At 44.5% G+C, this 19,886-nt stretch overlaps 1 protein-coding gene across 2 annotated transcripts in view; it reads right to left on the bottom strand.

Annotated features, from left to right (window-relative positions):
- Positions 1–1,084: 1,084 nt before the first annotated feature.
- Slc17a5 (solute carrier family 17 member 5) overlaps positions 1,085–19,886 on the bottom strand; it is a 41,492-nt gene continuing 22,690 nt past the window's right edge. For both annotated transcript variants that reach the window (XM_041679559.1, XM_041679560.1), the window contains exons 8-11: positions 15,038–15,170; positions 11,828–11,975; positions 5,326–5,416; positions 1,085–3,049 (exon numbers count right to left, since the gene is read on the bottom strand). In XM_041679559.1, coding sequence (XP_041535493.1) covers positions 2,912–3,049; positions 5,326–5,416; positions 11,828–11,975; positions 15,038–15,170 — 510 coding nt within the window. In that variant the 3' untranslated portion in view covers positions 1,085–2,911. The remainder of the gene's footprint in view (positions 3,050–5,325; positions 5,417–11,827; positions 11,976–15,037; positions 15,171–19,886) is intronic.

Below are 19,886 nucleotides of genomic sequence, written 5' to 3'. Positions count from 1 at the left end.
CTGTGCGGTGGAACTTGTTCCTTCCTCAGCCTCCTGATGAACTCAGAGCAAACAGACACCTGGAAAATCACCAGTGTTCTTCCTTAAGACGGGAAAGTTGCGGCCGTTCACGTCTTTTCAAACCTTGCTCTCTGTGGATGAGAGTCTGGAAATATCATCTGTGTTTTCCTTTAGAGGTAACAGCTGGCAGAGGCATCTAGAGTTTTGCGTCTGTAAGAGTTTAATTCTTCGGCGGAAGTGACGCATCTGTGCTGCGTATGAGAGGCTGGGATGTGTTTCTGCTGAGAGGGTGCAGGCCACTTCCCAGTGATCTTCCTGCATTGAGATCTACTCTGTTTTTTATTTTCCGAAATGGCCTCACGTAGCCCAGGCTGGCCTTGAACTGGATGGGTAGCCAAGGGTGATCTTGAACTGATCCTCTTGCCTTCACCTCCCACCTGCTGGGATTACGCGTAGCCGGCCTCACACCTGGCTCAAACTTAAACTTGACATCAGATTTTTTTCTCTTTGGGGGAGCTGCATTTCTAATACTCTAAGACAACTCGGGGGACCCGCTCTGCAACAGGTGCTAAATTCAACCCAAGACAACTCGGGGGATCCGCTCTGCAACAGGTGCTAAATTCAACAGCAGACGTCAGCATTTGTCGAAATTTCTTCCGCAAGCCTGGTTTTCGGGGTCAGCTGGAAACTCAGTTCCATAGGATTTATTTTTCCTCTGGGTAGGGCACAGAGAAAACTCCGTGTTCGGCAAGTGTTACATCGCCAGTGAGAGTAGGGATGTCTGGTGCTGCCTCACTTCCCACTTAGTGGTAGCAGAGATGCATTTACAGGGAAGGATGGTTTCAGGAGGATGTAGAGAAGATGTAAAAACAAGGTACTGGAGAGATGGCTCAGCGGTTAAGAGCACTGGCTGCTCTGCCAGAGGTCCTGAGTTCAATTCCCCTCAACCACATGATGGCTCACAACTTTTATGCCCCCTTCTGGCATAAAGGCATACATGCAGACAGGGCACTCATACATAAACACAGGACACCCGTACCATACACACAAGATAAACTAACTTAGGAACACAGAAAGGTAATGCGAAAGGATTTATTTTGATGATTTATAAAAGAAACATCACATGGCAACTCAACCTATATTTACAAATTTAAAAATAAATTTATATAAATGTATTTACACCGTGTTACATTAACCAAGTGTTAACTGAAATGTTACAGGTAAGTGTTGAACAGACACAATAGAACATAAGGCAGGCTTTCGATGCTTAGGTACTTCTTACAGTATGTCCAACAACCAGCAGACCCTGGGCGGCAGAAGCTGCCGGAAGCTGGCTTCAGCAAGCACGGGAAAGGGGACTCACCAGCTTCACGTGTTGTCCCTTTAGCTCTATTTTGTGGCAGGATGGAACACAGTCCTAGGTAAACGCTCTACCACTGAATCAACCTTTGGTCCTGAAAGTCACTTTAAACTGTGACCAGGAGCATAAATCAAGACAGACTGAAGAAACATTTAAGACATTAAAAATCTAATGTGGCCAGAAAAACTGAATGTAAAAATCCATACTCTGATTTGTGTGCAAGTCACTTTAATCAAGGATGCTGTTATCTGCGGCTGTCTGAGCCCTGCACGCTTGCTCTGTGGGTCAACTGCCAGTCATGAGGCCGGGGTGCTGCCAAGGGCAGGCTGGCACTGTCAAGACCGTAGCTGTGAATCCACTGCTCTGGTCCACCTAGGGCTTTATCTACACATTAACAGCCACAGGGAAAGAGTGTCAGCTAAACACTTGGCATTGGCCCTGCACTTGGAAGCCACCTCTGATAACTGCTGGGCACTCCAGCCCTGAAGCCAGGGAGGGAATGCTTGGCAGCTGCCTGGGCATGGATCCCTCAGCCCAGCTGCCAGGCAAAGTCTGACAGTGGCTGGTGGCTTGATGGAGAGGTTACTGAGACCTATGTATTAGGGAGAGTTGGCAACAATTTTTATGAGGGAAGTAGACAAAAACAGGTATTTAACACAATCTGAGATGATTTATCTAATTTAAGTAAACAGGTGTACTAGTGGGGGAGGGTCCATTTCAGCTCCGTTTCTTAAACCAGTGGTTCTCAACCTTCCTAATGTGGCCGTGGCTCTTTAATACAGGTCCTTGCCAGTCGATGGTGGTACATGCCTTTAATCCCAGCACTAGAGAGGCCGAGGCAGTCGGAGCTTTGTGAGTCTGAGGCCAGCCTGGGCTATAGAATGAGTTCCAGGACAGCCTCCAAAGCTACACAGAGAACCTCTCTCGAAAAAAACAAACAGACAAAAAATACAGTTCCTCATGATGTGGTAATCCCAACCATAAAACTGATATGCTGTGACTTCATACTAATTTTCCTACTGTTATGAATTATAATGTAAATGTTAGTGTTTTCTGATAGCCTTAGGTGACCCCAAAAGGGGTCATGAGCCACAGGTTGAGAACCATTGTCTTTTTTTGTTTGTTTTATTCTTTTTTTTTTTTTTTTTTTTTTGAGACAGGGTTTCTCTGTGGGACAAGTCTGGAACTCACTTTATAGACCAGGCTGGTCTTGAACTCACTGAGATCTGCCTGCCTTTGCCTCCTGAGTGCTGGGACTAGACGCGTGTGCTACCACTGCCCAGCCGAGAACCACTGTGTTAAGCTCTCCCTTACATGATGCTGCCTAACTTGCAGCTGGGCATGCAAACCCAGTATAAGGTCTGGCAGATATATTATTAATAATTAAAAACAGCTCATTTTAAATAATCTTGCAACTAGTAACATTTCATGATTACCTTAAAAATACCGGTACTATTTTTCTCACATAGAATGCTTACACATTAAAATACCAAAGGCACTTTCAGTTTACATGATAAATTAAAATCCATTAATTATTATTTGTCATTGTCTTCAGCTTTTGTGTCCGTGGTGGTCACTGAGAGCCCAGGTCTGCACCTCTCCTTTGGCAAACAGTATGAAGAAAATGGCACCAAACACATTAATAGCAGCAGCGATACAGAAAACAGTCTGCCATTCCCTAATGGTGTTCTGGACAAGGAAGGAAAATGCAATGGAAGAGTTGGTTATACAAAAAAGGATGTGAGAACAGAAATATCATTCACAAAAGTCTGAGCTTGGAATAAACCGAATACCCAGCAGCAGCAGGGCGGTGGAACACTTCTTTAGTACTGTGTCAAATGACAATGAACCAGTCATACCGCTATAGACACAAACAACAAGACGGACCGAGTGCAGACTGATGACGGCTTCTACGAAAAGCTCAGAAAAGCTCACAGCTGTTGCTCTTGGTGGTGAGGGAGGAATGACAGCTAGGAGTCCTGCCTTGCTGAGGGGCGGTTCCGCTATGGGGGCCACAGCTGCCTGGATACATCAATGTCTGAACATGTGTTCAGCTCTGTCATTAGGGTTTGTGAATTTTCCTAATGCCTTGCGTAACTTGTGTTTACAGAACTAAGTTCTCTCCCATCTCCTCCCCTCACTCCTTCCTTTCCTCCCTCTCTCCAAGCTTTCGTTATGTAGTCCTGGCTGGTCTCAAACTAGTGGCAATCCTCCTGCCCTCGCTTCCTGAGTGCTGGTTACAGGCAAGTGAAACTGTGCCTGGTATCCATTTATTTATTTGCTACTGGAATGATCACATGTGGTCTAGGCTGGCCCTGATCTTGCTGTGGAGCTCAATTCCTGATCCTCTTATCAGCATTGTTTCCTTAGCCAGCCAGGCCAACGTACTGAGTTCCAGGCTAACGATCTTCATTCAGTTCTCTCATTCTGCTTAGCCCCCAAAGAGTACTCTATGGCCCCGGGCGGTGGTGGCGCATGCCTTTAATCCCAGCACTCGGGAGGCAGAGGCAGGTGGATCTCTGTGAGTTCGAGGCCAGCCTGGTCTACAAGAGCTAGTTGCAGGACAGGAACCAAAAAGCTGCGGAGAAACCCTGTCTCGAAAAATCCAAAAAAAAAAAAAAAAAAAAGAAAAAAGAAAAAAGAAAAAGAATACTCTATGGAAACAGTGTATGTATGTATGTGTGTATGTGTGTATGTATGTATATTTTCTTGTGCTGTGTTCCATTATACCCAGTTTTATGTTGGAGAAACCCAGGGCTTCATGCCTTCCAGGGGAGCATTCAACTGGCTGAGGCACACTCCAGCCTGAACACAGTATTAAGGGAGCAGGCAAAAGCACCTGGCCTAAATACAGCCATTTTGACCTCAGACTCCATTTTACCTGCAGGGTGAAACATAGTTCAAGTTCCCAGGTCCTAGGGGGAGCTGGGAACCTTTCCATGGCTGGTCAACCTCCTCTTTAGACAATAGCAATAGTCTGTTATAGCTGGGTGGTGGCGGCGCACGCCTTTAATCCCAGCACTCGGGAGGCAGAGGCAGGTGGATCTCTGTGAGTTCGAGGCCAGCCTGGTCTATAAAGGTAGTTCCAGGACAGGCTCCAAAGCTACAGAGAAACCCTGTCTCGAAAAACCAAAAAAAAAAAAAAGTCTGTTATGCTCCTTAGTTCTCTAAGATATTATGGCTGTTCCTAACAACAGAAAGAACAAATGGATCTGATTGGCTGGACTAAAAGGCTTACATTTGTGTTGGTTGACAATGACGGAACACACAAGGAAAGTCCCTAATCTTTGACTTCTGATTGGTGAAAACTGTAACTGTAACTTGGCAACAAACGCTTGTGGTTTATGTGCTGATCAACCCCGTTCTGCCCCTGCTCGGGACACTGCCAGGAGAAGCAAGGCTCCCGAGTCCCCGTCCTGCAGCCCTGATCCATCAGCGACCTGCTTAGGTGGTAGCTTATTACAGACTTTGGGACCTGTAAGCGTTGTCTCCCTCCTTCCTCATGATGGTCAGTGGACAGGAGGAACGTTAAGGCACGTGATCTTTCCAGTCACAGACCCATATCCCTACACATAAAGGAGCGGCTTTCAACATAAACTTTATATTGTATTTTTGATCACAAAGAATTTCATAAGAGATTAGAGATTTGGCTCAGTGGTTAAGAACACTTGCTGTTCTTGTAGAGGACCTGAGTGGTTTCCAGCACCCAGACAATGGCTAAGGACAGCACTCACGTGGACCTTATGATCTCTTCTCACTACGGAGAAGCCGATGCCCTCCCTCTTCTGGCTTCCCTGGGCACTGCATGCACATGGTACACAGATAAAACTTTCAGGCAAAACTCCTATATATATATATAATTTCATAAGGAATAAACCCAGAATTTTACCATTACAATACACTAACCTTGACAGAGGTGTGAAACTCCCAAATCTTTTTAGTTTACAAGCAAAATTTCTACTTACATCAGGGGTCAGGCTTTTAGCAATGATGGGCCCAATCATTCCGGGGATAGTGGCAAATGTGTTTGTGATGCCCAGGAGGATGCCGGCATACCTGGGGAGACAGTTTCACAGAGGCCTGGGTTATAGGTCAGCTCCTTTCACAGACAGCTCCTCTCCTGACCCAGGCCGAGACACTCTGTCTCCATGAATGACTTACTGAACCAGGATTTTATATTTAGCCAAAGCCTTGCACATAGTTATGCAAAGGTCCAGGGAGTTTCTACTCCTGAGCAAAACAATCTACCTTAGAGACAGGTGGGTCAGTTCAGCATAGAGCAGATAGGCAGAGCCTTTTGAGATTGCCTACATTGGGTTAGCAATGAAAATAAATGACCACAAAGGCCCATAAAACACCACAGAGAGTAACAAGGCTGAAGATATGATTCCCTTTTCCAGGGAACTTTTCTACGTCATGTTTCTGGATCTACTGGGAACTTACGAGTGGAAATATTGTATTGGGGTACGGGGGGGGGGCACACCTTTAACCACAGCATTAGGGGGTTGAAGAAAGGAAGACTGGGGGATCAAGAGTTTAAGGCAAAAGCTGGGTGATGGTAGTACACACCTTAATCCCAGCACTTGGGAGGCAGAGGCAGGTGGATCTCTGTGAGTTCGAGGCCAGCCTGGTCTATAGAGTGAGTTCCAGGACAGCCAGGGCTATACAGAGAAACCTTGTTTTGAAAACCGAAACAAGACAAAAAAGAGTTTAAGGCAAGGCTTGGCTACATACCAAGTTTGAGGTTAGCCTGGGCTACTTAAGATCCTGTTTTAAAACAAAGAAAGAAACAAATTACAGGTTGGGGACGTAGCTCAGTAGTAGAGCTGGTCCAGTATGCTTGTGGTCCTAGATTTCAATGTCTAGCATCTAAAAGTAGCTATTTCCTGGTTATGAAGCTGAATCCATTTTTTAAAAAATTTACATATTTTTGTTTTTTGTGTGTGCTTGTGTGTGTGTGCCACAGTATGCTAGCTGGGGTCAGAGGGCACCTTTTGGGACTTGGTTCTCTCTACCACGTGTGTTTCAGGGACCAAATGCAGGCCATCATGCTTACTGGAAAGTTTATTTACCCACAGAATTATTTCATCAGCTCCCTGAACTAAAAACTTTGAAAATTATACAGACGAGAAAAAAAATTAAGAACATAAAAGTATATAATTCTTTCATATAGACATAATCATCTAATTAGCACCTTGGTAAATATGCTCATTACTACTTGTGTATGCTTATATTACTAAGTATGTAATTAGACATGAGATCATATTAAACATAGTTTCACAATTCACTTATTTCACTAATTTGCTGACACTTAAGTTAGGTCTGCTCTGTGCGTGTGATAGAAAGATTTTTTTAAATAAGCTCGGGAAAAGTTTCCCAAACAAAATCTTAGGGAATCAGATATTCTCATCAATGTTTAGATCACCTGATGTGGATACTGTGAATTGAATTTGGGTCACCTACAAGAGTAATACATGTTCTTAGCTGTAGAGCCCTTTCTCTAGCCCTCACCTTGAAAACTCTCTCTCTCTCTTCCAAGACAGGGTTTCTTTGTGTAGCCTTTGGATGTCCTGGAACTAGCTCTTGTAGACCAGGCTGGCCTCGAACTCACAGAGATCCACCTGCCTCTGCCTCCGAGTGCTGGGATTAAAGACCTGGGCTACCTACCACTGCCGGCTGCTTTCTCATCTTTTTTTTTTTTTTTAATTCTTTTTTGAGACAGGGTTTCTCTGTGTAGCTTTGGAGCCTGTCCTGGGACTCGCTCTGTGGACCAGGCTGGCTGCTTTCTCATTTTAGATGGAGTCCAAAATAAAAATAAAATAATAATGATAATAAAAAATAATAATTCTGCAGTGCCTAATTCAACAATGTACAACCATCCATATATTTATGTTTTAAGCCCATATACAAAGCATATAATAATTTGGCCAAGATCTTTTTTGGCTCATTTCCCTCAGAGAGTACATCTTAAATTAACCCAGCTTGGCAGCACCTCTCCCTCCTCCCCCCTCTTTAGACCATTAGCACCTTGGCAGGAGGAGGAACCAGCTGCAATGTTGCCAGGCCTCTTCCCTGACAGATCGCAAGTGCAGATGAATGCTGTGAAATATTAAATGTCAGCACCAAGAAGCCCATTCAAGTATTTATATTATCCTTGGCCAGGAAGTGTCAGAGAAGACTGATGCCTGCAGACAGGAACGCACGCTGCACAGACTCAGTCAGTTTTCTCTGGTCCTGAAATGCGAGATGCCTGTTGACAAAACAACCGAAAATCTATCCGAAAATCTATAGACGAATCATGGTTTCACCCAGAGTATCCCTGTGATTCCAGCAAGCAGGACGTTGAGGGAGGGAACTGCTACAAGTTTGAGGCTAGTCTGTTTCAAAATTAAACAAAAGAAATCTTAATTTCAATTTATGGAAGGGCTTGGGAAAACACCACGATTACACTCCATGTTAATTGGAATGTTGGCTGTCTGTTGGGAAAGCTATGAGAAATGATTTATAAGCACGTCTCATACTGTATCTCATAGTAAGATCAACCCTGTGAAAGCGATGGAGAGATGGCTCAGGGGTGAAGAGCATTTGCTGTGCAATCGTGAAGACGAGAATGTGAATGTCAGCACCCATAAGACAAGCAAGGCATCTCCGAAAATGCCTATAGGGCAAGTGGAGAAGGAAAGATTGCTGGGGCTTGCTAGCCTAGTCAAGGTGTGAGCTCAAGGCTCAGCAGGTCCGGGGGAAGAGGGGCAGAGGACCTCTCACTTATAGACGTCCTTATCACCTCTATCTGAGAGGAATGCTGAAGAACTTGAGACAACTGTTTCTTCTTCCTTCCCTTATGGATAAGGGATATAGAATGTGCAAAGTTCTAGGTTCAATCCCGTGTGTGTGTGCGTGTGTGTGTGTAAAGTTTCCCCACCTTGCTTTTGTGAACTTACTAACACGCTTGGGGTAGATTTCTTTTATCTTAAAAACAAACCAAAATTTTTTCTTTACCAATGTGTCCCAGAACTAGATGGAATATGAAGTTGAACTGTTTAAGCCTCTTCTGTTATGACAGACTAAGACACACCCATTTCTTGGCCTCTCCTGTAAGTTCCTCTGTCTCCAGCTCCTCACCCTGCTGTGATGCTGGGAACCAACCCTGGGACTCAATCACAGCGAGGAAGGTGTTCCACCACTGGGCTGTATCTTGTATGTAAACAGCATAGATACACCCTCCCTTCCTTCCTTCCTCTCACTGTTTTTTTTTTTTTTCTTCTCTCGTTTGAGACAGGGTCTTTCTGTGTCACCCTGGCTGGCTGCTCTGGAGCTCTGTAGATCAGGCTATCCTCAAACTTGGAGATCCGGCTGCCTCTGCTGGGAATGCAGGGATTAAAGATGTACACCACCAAGCCTGGATGATACACTATTTTTTTTCTTTTTTTTTTCTTTTTTTTAAATATTTATTTATTTATTATGTATACAATATTCTGTCTGTGTGTATGTCTGCAAGCCAGAAGATGGCACCAGACCTCATTCCAGATGGTTGTGAGCCACCATGTGGTTGCCGGGAATTGAACTCAGGACCTTTGGTAGAGCAGGCAATGCTCTTAACCACTGAGCCATCTCTCCAGCCCTACACTATTTTTTTTCTTGTCTAACCTCTTTGCACTTTTTCTCCAGGCTTCAGTGTTATTTAAAGTCCCAGCCATAACCTTTTGCTTTTATGAAGCAGGATCTCACCATGTAGGCCATGCTGGCTTCAATTTCCCAGGCTTTTGAATGTTAGGATTGTGGACATGCTCCACTAAGGACCGGAACAGGAAAAAAGGTTGCTTTATTTGTGGCTCTTTCTTGTTGCCCACCACTGACAAGGGCGTGTCTGTTAGGACTTGCACAAATAGGTACTTTGTATTTGTTAAAAAGATAAATTATACTATACTACAACGACTTAATTTAAATTGGTTCATTCCCGACTTTGCCTAAGCTCATACGCAGACGCGGAATCTTTTCCTAGTGTCACGTGGGGTAAATGCGAGTACATAAACTCCACTACTATTTGCTGAGGGGTTGGGAAGACAGAACTCGACGAGTGCCTCAGTTTCCAATGTGTGAGAGGCTCCCCCAAGGATCCCAGCGTGTAGATCCTTGTTAGGTCTCTGGTGGAGCCCGGGATTCTACAGTTCATTAGCTCTCAGCTGACGGCTAGGTCTGCAGAGCATGCTGACAGGATTAATCAAACTTCCAACTTCTTCCTAACTCTCTGCTGCTGGAAGTTACATAACTGAACACGTGCTTCAACTGCAATGTCTTCCAGATTCCCTTTTTGTTTAACGAGTAGTATTAATCACTGTTTTTCCTGTCTTTCCTGTTTGCCGCGCTAGAGGCTGGATCCCCGGCTTTGCACAGACCAGGGAAGCTCTCTACCACTGAGCCATGAGCCCAGACCCTTGTTAACGAGACTTGGTTCTTACTCTGTAAAGGCTGAAGTTTCCTCAGCCTTGAAATGGGCCAAGAACACCCGGTACCTACCTCCTTAGACTGATTTCAGGACAAACAGGATGATGTTTGTACAAGTGACTAGTAAGCTTTCAAGCACTAGGCAACTGTGTTTACACACAGCTCGTGTGATAATCGACAACTGGAAAAATCAACAGCGCTACTCTTTGTCGTTTTATTATTGCTGTTATATTGAGACAGGGTCTTATACGACCTATTCTATCCTTGAACTCATTCCATATGTAGCCAGGGATGTCCCAGTCACTATGAAGCTCTTTGTTAATAAAATGGATATCTCTCTGTCTCCTTCCCAAAGGGACAGCTTCTAGTGCCTTGACTCTTTGAACGTGAAGTTTTCTTTATTTTTACAGTTATGTTTATATATCTCTCAAACTGTCACTAAATTCAACCAACTTTCCTTGCAATTAGTTTTACTGTTTGGTTTTTCGAGACAGGGTTTCTCTGTGTAATAGCTCTGGCTGTTCTAGAACTAGCTTTGTAGACCAGGCTGGCCTTGAACTCACAGAGATCCACCTGCCTCTGCCTCCTGAGTGCTGGAATTAAAGGTGTGTGCCACCACCACCTGGCCATATGTATTACTTTTAAATAATTTAAATAAATGAAGTACCCCAAATCTCCTGGGGGGTAGAGTACTCAATCTAGTCACTCCCTTTATCTTTTCAGCTGGGACTTAGCACTCTGTGGCTCTAAGAATGCTTCCAGAGACGTAGATGTAGAAACAATTTTGGGCTTAATGTAAGAATTTTAGGTTTAGATTAGGGTTTTAGCATTTGTTAGCTTGTTAACATAAGCCACTTAATTTCTCTGAATCTGAGTTTCTATAGCATAAGCCAAGAGCATCCACCCACCTCACTGGGCAGCTTTTAGGATAAACAAGATGATGTTTGTGTAAGTGATTAGTAAGCACCCAAGTGTTAGATACTTGTGTTTACATGAACATAACGCTCTAAATGTCTATGGACAAGTCAATGGCTCTACTCCTTGTAACACTTGTAATAAAAGTGTAATACAAGACACTTTTTTTGTCTTGTATGGGTCAAGTTGGCCTTGAACTGCAGCCAAGCCTAAACCTGAAGTCTTGCCCCCCTTCCCTTCACTTCTTCATTCATCTCTCTCTCTCTCTCTCTCTCTCTCTCTCTCTCTCTCTCTCACACACACACACACACACAGTACATGTAGAAGTCAGAGGGCAATTTTGTGGAGTTGGTTGGCTCCTTCTACCTGTACCTGGCTTCCAGAATTTATACTCAAGGTTATCAATCTTGTTGGCAAATGTTTTACCCTCTAAGCCATCCTGCTGGCCCCATTTATTTACTGAGACATGGCCTCTTGTGTCCTAGACTGGCCCTGAACTTCTGATTTCCTTGTTCATCTTCCAAGCTCTGGGCCTACAGGTCTGTGCCACAGTTTATATGTTATGGGGACTGAATCCATAGCTCCATGATGCTAGGCAAGCATTCTACCAATTGGACTACATTCTTGGCTTTGTCATTCATCTGTCCGTTCAAAGCCTCCTGTGTGTCCAGCCCGATGGTAGCTCCTGAGGATGGACTCTCACTGAGCTCTCGTTCTAGCAGGCACGGACCCGAGATACACTGGCACTGCAGTGAGCAGGAGAACACCACGCAGGAGGTGGAGGTAGCTCAAGCCAACACTGACCGGTTGTGTAAACTGAAGTCTAGCAAAAAAACCCTTAAAGTCATTCCTCTAGCAGTCAAATTCACGGAAAGTAGAAATAAGAAAGGTAGCTTCCAGGACGTGGGAAGAGGGGGAAACGTGGCGCCAGTGTTCATATACTAGACACAGAATTCCAAACGGAGACGATGTAAAAGTCGAGAGACTGTAGTGGAGATGGCTGCACTACAGTGGCTAAAATGGCAAATTTTATGTTGTCTGTGTTTCACTGTGATTGTAAGGAAGGAAAGCAAAGACAACCCAGCCAACCTTTGTATTTGTACTCACGAAGGAGCTATATCCAGATGGTTGATGCTAAATCCCGAAGAGGCAAAGCCTCCTAGTGTCGTGGATATGGTGAGGAATGCAACAGCCAAAGAATAGTCACAGCCTATAAATCCAGCGGCGACCAGGAAAACTGCAGGGCCAACCATTCCTGGAGTTCCAAAGTCGAAGGAGAAAAAGAAGCGCCATTATTGCATTCAGTCTCTTTAAAACTGCAGAAGCCTGAACTGGATCGTGCTGCCACCTACTGTAGAAACACGGAACTGCCTGGAAGACCAAAGGGCTTCATTCCTTTCCTCACTGGAAAGCCTTCCAGGAAACGTGGACTCCTAACTCACACAACCAGAAAAGGAAATCCCCTCCACCCCGCAGCGCTAGTCAATCTGCACTTGATAAAGGCTCAGTCAACCTCTACAGAGCTGAGAGTCAAGGAGAAAAAGACTGAACAATCCCAGCTCTCAGGATGAGCTAGTTCCAGGACAGGCTCCAAAATTACAGAGAAAGCCTGTCTCGAAAAACAACAACAAGAACAAAAAACCCAACCAACCAAACAAAAATTGAACAATAGGGTTGAAAGGAGAAGCAAGAGCTGATACAAAATGTGATAAAATTAACATTATCACAGTAGATAAATACACAGTGAACTCTAGAGAGATGGGTCAGTCACTAAGAGTGCTTTCTGCTCTTACAGAGGATCCGAGTTTGGTTCCTAGCACTCATGTTGGGTGGCTTACAACCATCTGTAAGCATGTATACACACATACACACACACACACACACACACACACACACACGCACAAAACAAGTCTTAGAAAAATAATAAACGCTGTTGGATGAAGTTAGAAATGTGATCTGTCTTGGTTCTAAGAACTGATAACAAGACGCATATGCACTCCACAGGGCAGTCTTGGTTGGGGGAGACAGACTGAGTGCAAAGGCAATTATTTCATTTACAGATGTGCGGTCTAAGTCAGAGCAGTACTGAATGGGAGAGCATCTCCCATAGTGGGTGCCCAGCAGGTGTTTGCAGAATTTACCTAGAATGGGTCCTTTCACAGCATAATTTTTTGTTTGTTTGAGACAGGGTTTCTCTGTAGCTTTGGCTGTCCTGAAACTCAATCTGTAGACCAGGCTGGGCTTGAACTCACAAAGATCCACCTGCCTCTGCTTCCTGAGTCCTGGGATTAAAGGTGTGTGTCATCACTGCCTGGCTTCACAGTATGTATAATTTTTAAGAAAGATTTATTTTATGTGTATGTGTGATTTACTTGCATGTATGTCTGTTCTCCATGTGTGTGTCTAGTATGGCTTGCATGTATGTCTGTGCACCATGTGTGTGTCTAGTAGGGTTTGCATGTATGTCTGTGCACCATGTGTGTGTCTAGTAGGGTTTGCATGTATGTATGCGTACCATATGTGTGTCTAGTAGGGTTTGCATGTATGTCTGCGTACCATATGTGTGTCTAGTACAGCTTGCATGTATGTCTGTGCACCATGTGTGTGTCTGGTATGGGTGGGGCTAGAAGAAGACACCGGATCTTTTGGAACTGAAGTTGCAGAGAGTTGTGAGCCACATATGGGTGCTGAGAACCAAATCAGTGTCCTCTGGAGGAGCAGATCTCCAGCTCCCAAATTTACATTTATTTATTTAGAAAGGATCTTGATGTAGTTCTGACCTGCAATTTACTATGTAGACCAGGCTGGCCTTAAACTCACAGAGATCTATCTGCCTGCCTCTGCCTCCTGAGTGTTGGGATTAAAGGTGTGTACTGCCATTCCCAGACCAAATTTACGTAAAGCATGTTACTTTTATGTATGTTGTGTGCATTCTCTGGTCCCTGCAGAGGCCAGGAGAGGGTGGTAGATGCCTTGCAGGTGGACGTACAGGCAGTTGTGGCTGTGGGAACCAGGGTTCATATGTGAACAAGACAGAGGATTATTCTTTTCTGCTGCCTTGGCTTACTGTGACACGAAGAGACACACATTCTTGCTCTACATTCCTGCTCTGGGCACAAGCCCTCACGCCTCTGGAACTTCTGGAGTGATTAACATTGTCTTTTGTTGCTAGTAATATGACTGGTGACGTTGGGACCAGTGGCCCTAGACAGTATGTTTTTCCCAGTATTTGAGACAGGGCCTCAGGTAGCCCAAGCTGCCCTCAGACCAGTCACGTATTAGAGGACGACCTCAAACCCCTGATTCTGCTGGCTCTACTTCCCAAGTCCCAGGATGGTAGAGATGTACCACCAGGCCTGGTTCTCAAGATCTTTTCCTTTTTGAGATGGAATCTTATTATGTTACCCAGTCTGGCTTCAAACTCTTGTCCTCAAATGATCCTCTGGCCTCAGCCTCCCCAGTAGCTGGGACTGGCTTTCAACAAGACCAAGGTACCAGTGTCTTTGGCAGAGATGAGGGTCAATCTGAAGGATCATGATGGCCACTGATTTACTCGATCATGATGGCATAATGAAGCCTCCACAGAAACTCAAAAAAAAAGACAAGGTTTGGGCTGGGCATGGTGGTCCAGCTCTTGACAGTTGGAATTGGAAGTTGTGAATTTTGAAGCCAGACCCAGGTACTACAGCATCGAGAATTTGCTTTAGAAACAGGCTACTGACCAAGTAAGCACACCTGTGATCCCAGCACTTAGGATGGCGAAGCAGGGGGACCGCTTTGAGTTCCAGAGGGCCTGGAATTAGCCTGATCACACAGTCAGATTCTGTGTCAACAACAAACAGACCAATAACCAACTAACAACAAAACAAACCAAAGGACAAGGATGCGCTTCAGAGGAGCTTCTAGGCAGCAGAACGCCAGTGGAGATCCCGGTTGGTGGTGGTGGTGGCACCTAGGCAGCCCTTCCCATACACCTTGCCTCGAGGATTTTCCTATCTGGCTGTTCATCCATATTGTCCCTTATAGTACCTTTGATAATGAGTAAGCAAACATCTGTCTGTCTTCCACGTTCTGTGAGTTAGTCTAGCAAAGTAATCAAACCCCGATTTAGTCAGTTAAAAGTGTAGGTGACAGTCCAGTTCTTGTGACTAACCTCTAAAGTGGAGGAGGGCAGTCTTGGGAGACTCAGCCCTTACACCCAGCTTGTGTGCCGAAAAACGGGATGTGTGTGGGGAAACCTCACATCTTAGTGAGGGTTTTGGGGTGTTATGGGTATAACTAGGAGGCAAAATAAAACTTAAGATTCATCTTACTTACCCACAAGGGTAAAAATTCTCCGAACACTTATCGTTGAAAAATTCCACTTGACCCTTAAATAATCAGCGGCTTGGCCACAGGGAATCATGCAGAGCCAACAGCCAAAATAAGGCAACGCGGATAAGATCCCATTCTGGAAGGGGCAAAGAGATATGGGATTAAACACGGTAGGACACACGAGTCACAGATAGCCCTGGGTATCTGAAAATGGCGGACGTACAGTGGCGGAGCAAGGTGTTGATAATGTTCAGATATCACAGAAAGTACGTTTGGCATTTGCAGGGATCTTGGGACTCAATTTACCCATCCCTGTGCCAACCGGTCTCATGGGGAAACAGTACTGTCTGCTCCAGGTCATCGAGGATGCTATTTGGAATTCGGAAAGTCTTCTGATCAGCCTGCATTGCTTCCCACAGAACAAGTTGTTTTTATTTCTTGCCTCCACCTCCTGAGTGTGCACCCATCCCCAACCCGAGCACAGTTTCAGCCTCCAAAAAAATTTATTTAAAATCTTTTTTATTACAAAATCAAATGTATGGTTTAATAAAGTGGAGATCTGAGAGTCATTTATGCCAAGCAGAGCATCATCAGCTACCCAGAAGCCCTGTCTCAACTCTACCTCTTCCTGTAAGCCAGCACCACCCAGTCACAGTTACAAACACTCACCTCCAGTTACCATCCCAAATATGTGTGTGTCCCTAGACACCTTCATTTGGTACTGGCTAAACTAGAATGCAGCCTTCAGTTATTTAAGAAATGCTCATGTCTTTTTTTAAATCTATGTTTCTTTTCAATGATTTTGCATCATCCTAGGCTGCAAATGGAGTTCAAAGCAATCCTGGGCTCGAAGGAAAAAGTTAGAAAGCAATAATACAGGAAAAAAACAATAAAAAAAAGGGGGAAAATGAAAACTCAGGATAATCAATGAAACTAAACACATGTAAAAAAAAGCTTAAAACAAAGCGCAGAGGCACTTTAAAGTTCTTTTTTTCTTTATTCTGTTTTGAAAGACTGTGTAGCCTTGGCTGTCCTAGCTCTGTAGACCAGGCTGGCCCCCAACTCATAGAGATCCTCCTGCTTCTGCCTCTCCGGTGCTACAATTGCCACCACTAGTTGCTTTAAAATACAATTTGACATCTAAGTGTCCCAAAACAAGCTCTACTGTAAGCAAAGGGCATCTCACGAGTCTCAAGGATATTTGAACTGGGTTTCTATGTAACTACAGAGTTACTAGGAGTCTCACGAATGTTTGAACTGGGTTTCTATGTAATTACAGAGTTACTAGGAACCCTATTCCCATCCAATGAGATAGGGTCTCACTTCCTACAGCTAGGCTAGAACTCACTCTGTCGTCCAGGCTGGGATTAATTTATGGCAATCTTCCTGCCTTAGCCTCCCGAGTGCTACTAGTCTCATTTCTCGTAAAACATGTTTTAAAGATTTAATTTTTTGGAGGGCAATACTGGGGACTGAACCCAAGGCCTCATTCATGCTGCACAGGCAAGCATGCTACCACTGAATTATACGTCCAGGCTGAGTCTACATCTCTAACGCCTGCAGGGACAAAACTGTTGGGTTCACTTTTCCATGGCGACTGCCTTATATTCCCCATGGCAGTGCATGAAGATTCCAATTTGTCCAGATCCTCACCAAGACTTTTGTGGTTTCCGTGTAGCTCCATGTGGCTCAAGCTGGCCTGGATCCCTAGGTCCCCTCGTGCTTTAGTTTCCCCAGGGATCCGGTTACAGGAATGTGCTACCATGCTGGCTAGTAATGCTACTTGAGTCTTAGAAAGAAACTTTGAAGAATGATGGCACCTTCTGCTCTTTATATTATTCTTTTTGTTTGTTTTTTGAGACAGAATTTCTCTGTGTAGCTTTGGAGCCTATCCTGGAACTAGCTCTTATAGACCAGGCTGGCCTCGAACTCACAGAGATCCGCCTGCCTCTGCCTCCCAAGTGTTGGGATTAAAGGCATGTGTCACTACCACCTGGTACCTTTCTTTTTTTCCCAAGGTTTTTTTTTTTAAATATTTATTTATTTATTATGTATACAATATTCTGTCTGTGTGTATGCCTGCAGGCCAGAAGAGGGCACCAGACCCCATTACAGATGGTTGTGAGCCACCATGTGGTTGCTGGGAATTGAACTCAGGACCTTTGGAAGAGCAGGCAATGCTCTTAACCTCTGAGCCATCTCTCCAGCCCCCCGTCTGGCCTTTCCTATACTATTCTTTATAAGGTTAATTACGTCTCCTTTGGAATTTCTTCTGCTGAGACTTTCTGTGCTCCTTTGATATCTCTGGCCTCTTTTTTCTCAAATTAAAAATTTTAAGCTCTGTGTGTGTGCTTGTATGTGTGTGTATGTGTGTGTGTGTGCTTGTATGTGTGTGTGTGTGCTCACACGGGAAATGCACATGTGCCACGGTGAGGGAGCAATTAGTGGATGATTTGCAGGGATTGGTTCTCTCCTTCCAGGGAGCAGACTCAGGTTGTCAATAAAGCTATCTTTCCGGCCTTTCACAGTCGGGTGGTGGTGGTCCATGCCTTTAATTCCAGCACTTGGGAGGCAGAGGTAGGAGGATCTCTGTGAAAAGTGAGTTCCAGGAAAGCCAAGGCTGTTACACAAAGAAACACTGTCTCAAAAAACCACACACCACAAAACAAAACAAAACTAATGGTTTGTTTATTTTGTGTGCACATGCATGTGTATGCGTCACAGTGCACAGAGCAGAGGACACGTTTTGTGGTCGGTTCTTTTCTACCGTGTGGGTCTGGAGACAGAAGTCGGGTTCTAAGGCCTCTTGCAGAGGTGCCCCTGTCTGCTGAGCACGTTCCCTCACTTAAACTCTGTTTGTTGGGACCTTTGTGCTTATACATTAAGGATTTTAGATTTTCTTCCCCTTTGAAGGAAAACACCACAAAGCTTCCTTATAAGTTATGCTTCTTTACGTTTCTCGGTCTCTCCAAAGACAAGGTTTTCTGTTTCTCCCTAACTGAAGACCCCACAGAAATGGGCATCTTCAGGAAGGGTCATGTTTACTCCTGGGGCTGGAGAAATGGCTCAGCAGTTATGAGGATGTTGTAGTTTGGTACCTAGCACCCATGTCAGGGTGGATCACAACCTCCTTAACTCCAGCTCCAGGGGGATTAGGTATCTTTGGTCTTCAGGACATCTGCATGAAAGCACATATGCTCCAACCCCCAAACACATAATTGGAAATAAAATAAATATTAAAAAATCAAATGAAGTATACTTCAGACTATACAGACTATGTAGCACCCCTTGCCCAAGACCCTTGTTCTTCCCCGTCCGACCTCAACACTTCCGTCCACCACTATGATGGCTGTCAGGTATCTGGGTTGCCATCTGCTCTCCAGACATGATACTAGGCACTAAAAGGACTTTTTTAGGGAAAGGAATACAAGGCAAAAGGTGCCATGAACTATGACCTGGAGGATACCCAGAGGCAGATTGCATCCTTGCCATGTCTAGATGAAAATATTAAAATAAAATTTAGAAGACTTGGGGGCTGGAGAGTTGGCTCAGAGGTTAAGAGCACTGACTGCTCTTTCAGAGGAACTGAGTTCAATTCCACATGGTGGCTCACAACCATCTGTAACGAGATCTGGCGCCCTCTTCTGGCCTGTAGACATATATGCTGGCAGCACATTGTATACATAATAAATAAATCTTTAAAAAAATAAATAAAAGATATAAACACACTGGCAAAAAAAAAAAGGAAAAACAGCAGAATCAAACAAAACAAAAAACTCAAAAAACACAAAAACCAAAATAAATAAAACCAGCGTCAGTGTGATGGCACATGCCTGTAAACGCCATGCTCGGGATGGAGCCAGAACAGGCAGTTTAAAGCTACTTTCACAGTTTGAGGCTAGCCTGGGCTATACAGCAAGACCTTGTCTCGAAAATACAAACAAAACAGTATCTCTCTTTCCAGAAAAGGGCCATTTTATATACCTGTATAATTATAGCTCCTCTAAAATAGAGAGTGAGAATAAGTGGGTTGACAAGCCTGTATACTCACACACACACAAAGACATTCAGAGACAGATAGACAGACAGACAGACATATGGATGGATAGATGATGGATGGCTAGATAGATGATAGACGGACGGACGGACAGACAGATGGATGGATAGATATATAGATGGATAGATGGATGGATGGGTAGATGGATGGATGGATGAATAGATATATAGATGGATAGATGGATGGATGGGTAGATGGATGGATGGATGGATGGGTAGATGGATGGATGGATGGGTAGATGGATGGATGGGTAGATGGATGGATGGATGGATGGGTAGATGGATGGATGGATGGATAGATGGGTAGATGGATGGATGGATGGGTAGATGGATGGATGGATGGATGTGTAGATGGATGGATGGATGGATGGGTAGATGGATGGATAGATGGATGGGTAGATGGATGGATGGATGGATGGGTAGATGGATGGATGGATGGGTAGATGGATGGATGGATGGGTAGATGGATGGATAGATGGATGGGTAGATGGATGGATGGATAGATGGGTAGATGGATGGATGGATGGATAGATGGGTAGATGGATGGATGGATGGGTAGATGGATGGATGGATGGATGTGTAGATGGATGGATGGATGGATGGGTAGATGGATGGATAGATGGATGGGTAGATGGATGGATGGATGGATGGGTAGATGGATGGATGGATGGGTAGATGGATGGATGGATGGGTAGATGGATGGATGGATGGATGGATAGATAGATAGGTAGATGGATGGATAGATAGAAAGATGAATGGCTGTATGTATGGGAGTTTAGTGCAGCAGAATACAAAA

This window comes from Microtus oregoni, unplaced genomic scaffold, assembly GCF_018167655.1.
Source record: "Microtus oregoni isolate MIOR12 unplaced genomic scaffold, Mior012 000032F_ref0000030, whole genome shotgun sequence".
Classification (NCBI taxonomy): Eukaryota; Metazoa; Chordata; class Mammalia; order Rodentia; family Cricetidae; genus Microtus; species Microtus oregoni.
The sequence above is the reverse complement of the archived record's forward strand: the minus strand, read 5'-3'. Positions and strand labels throughout refer to the sequence as shown.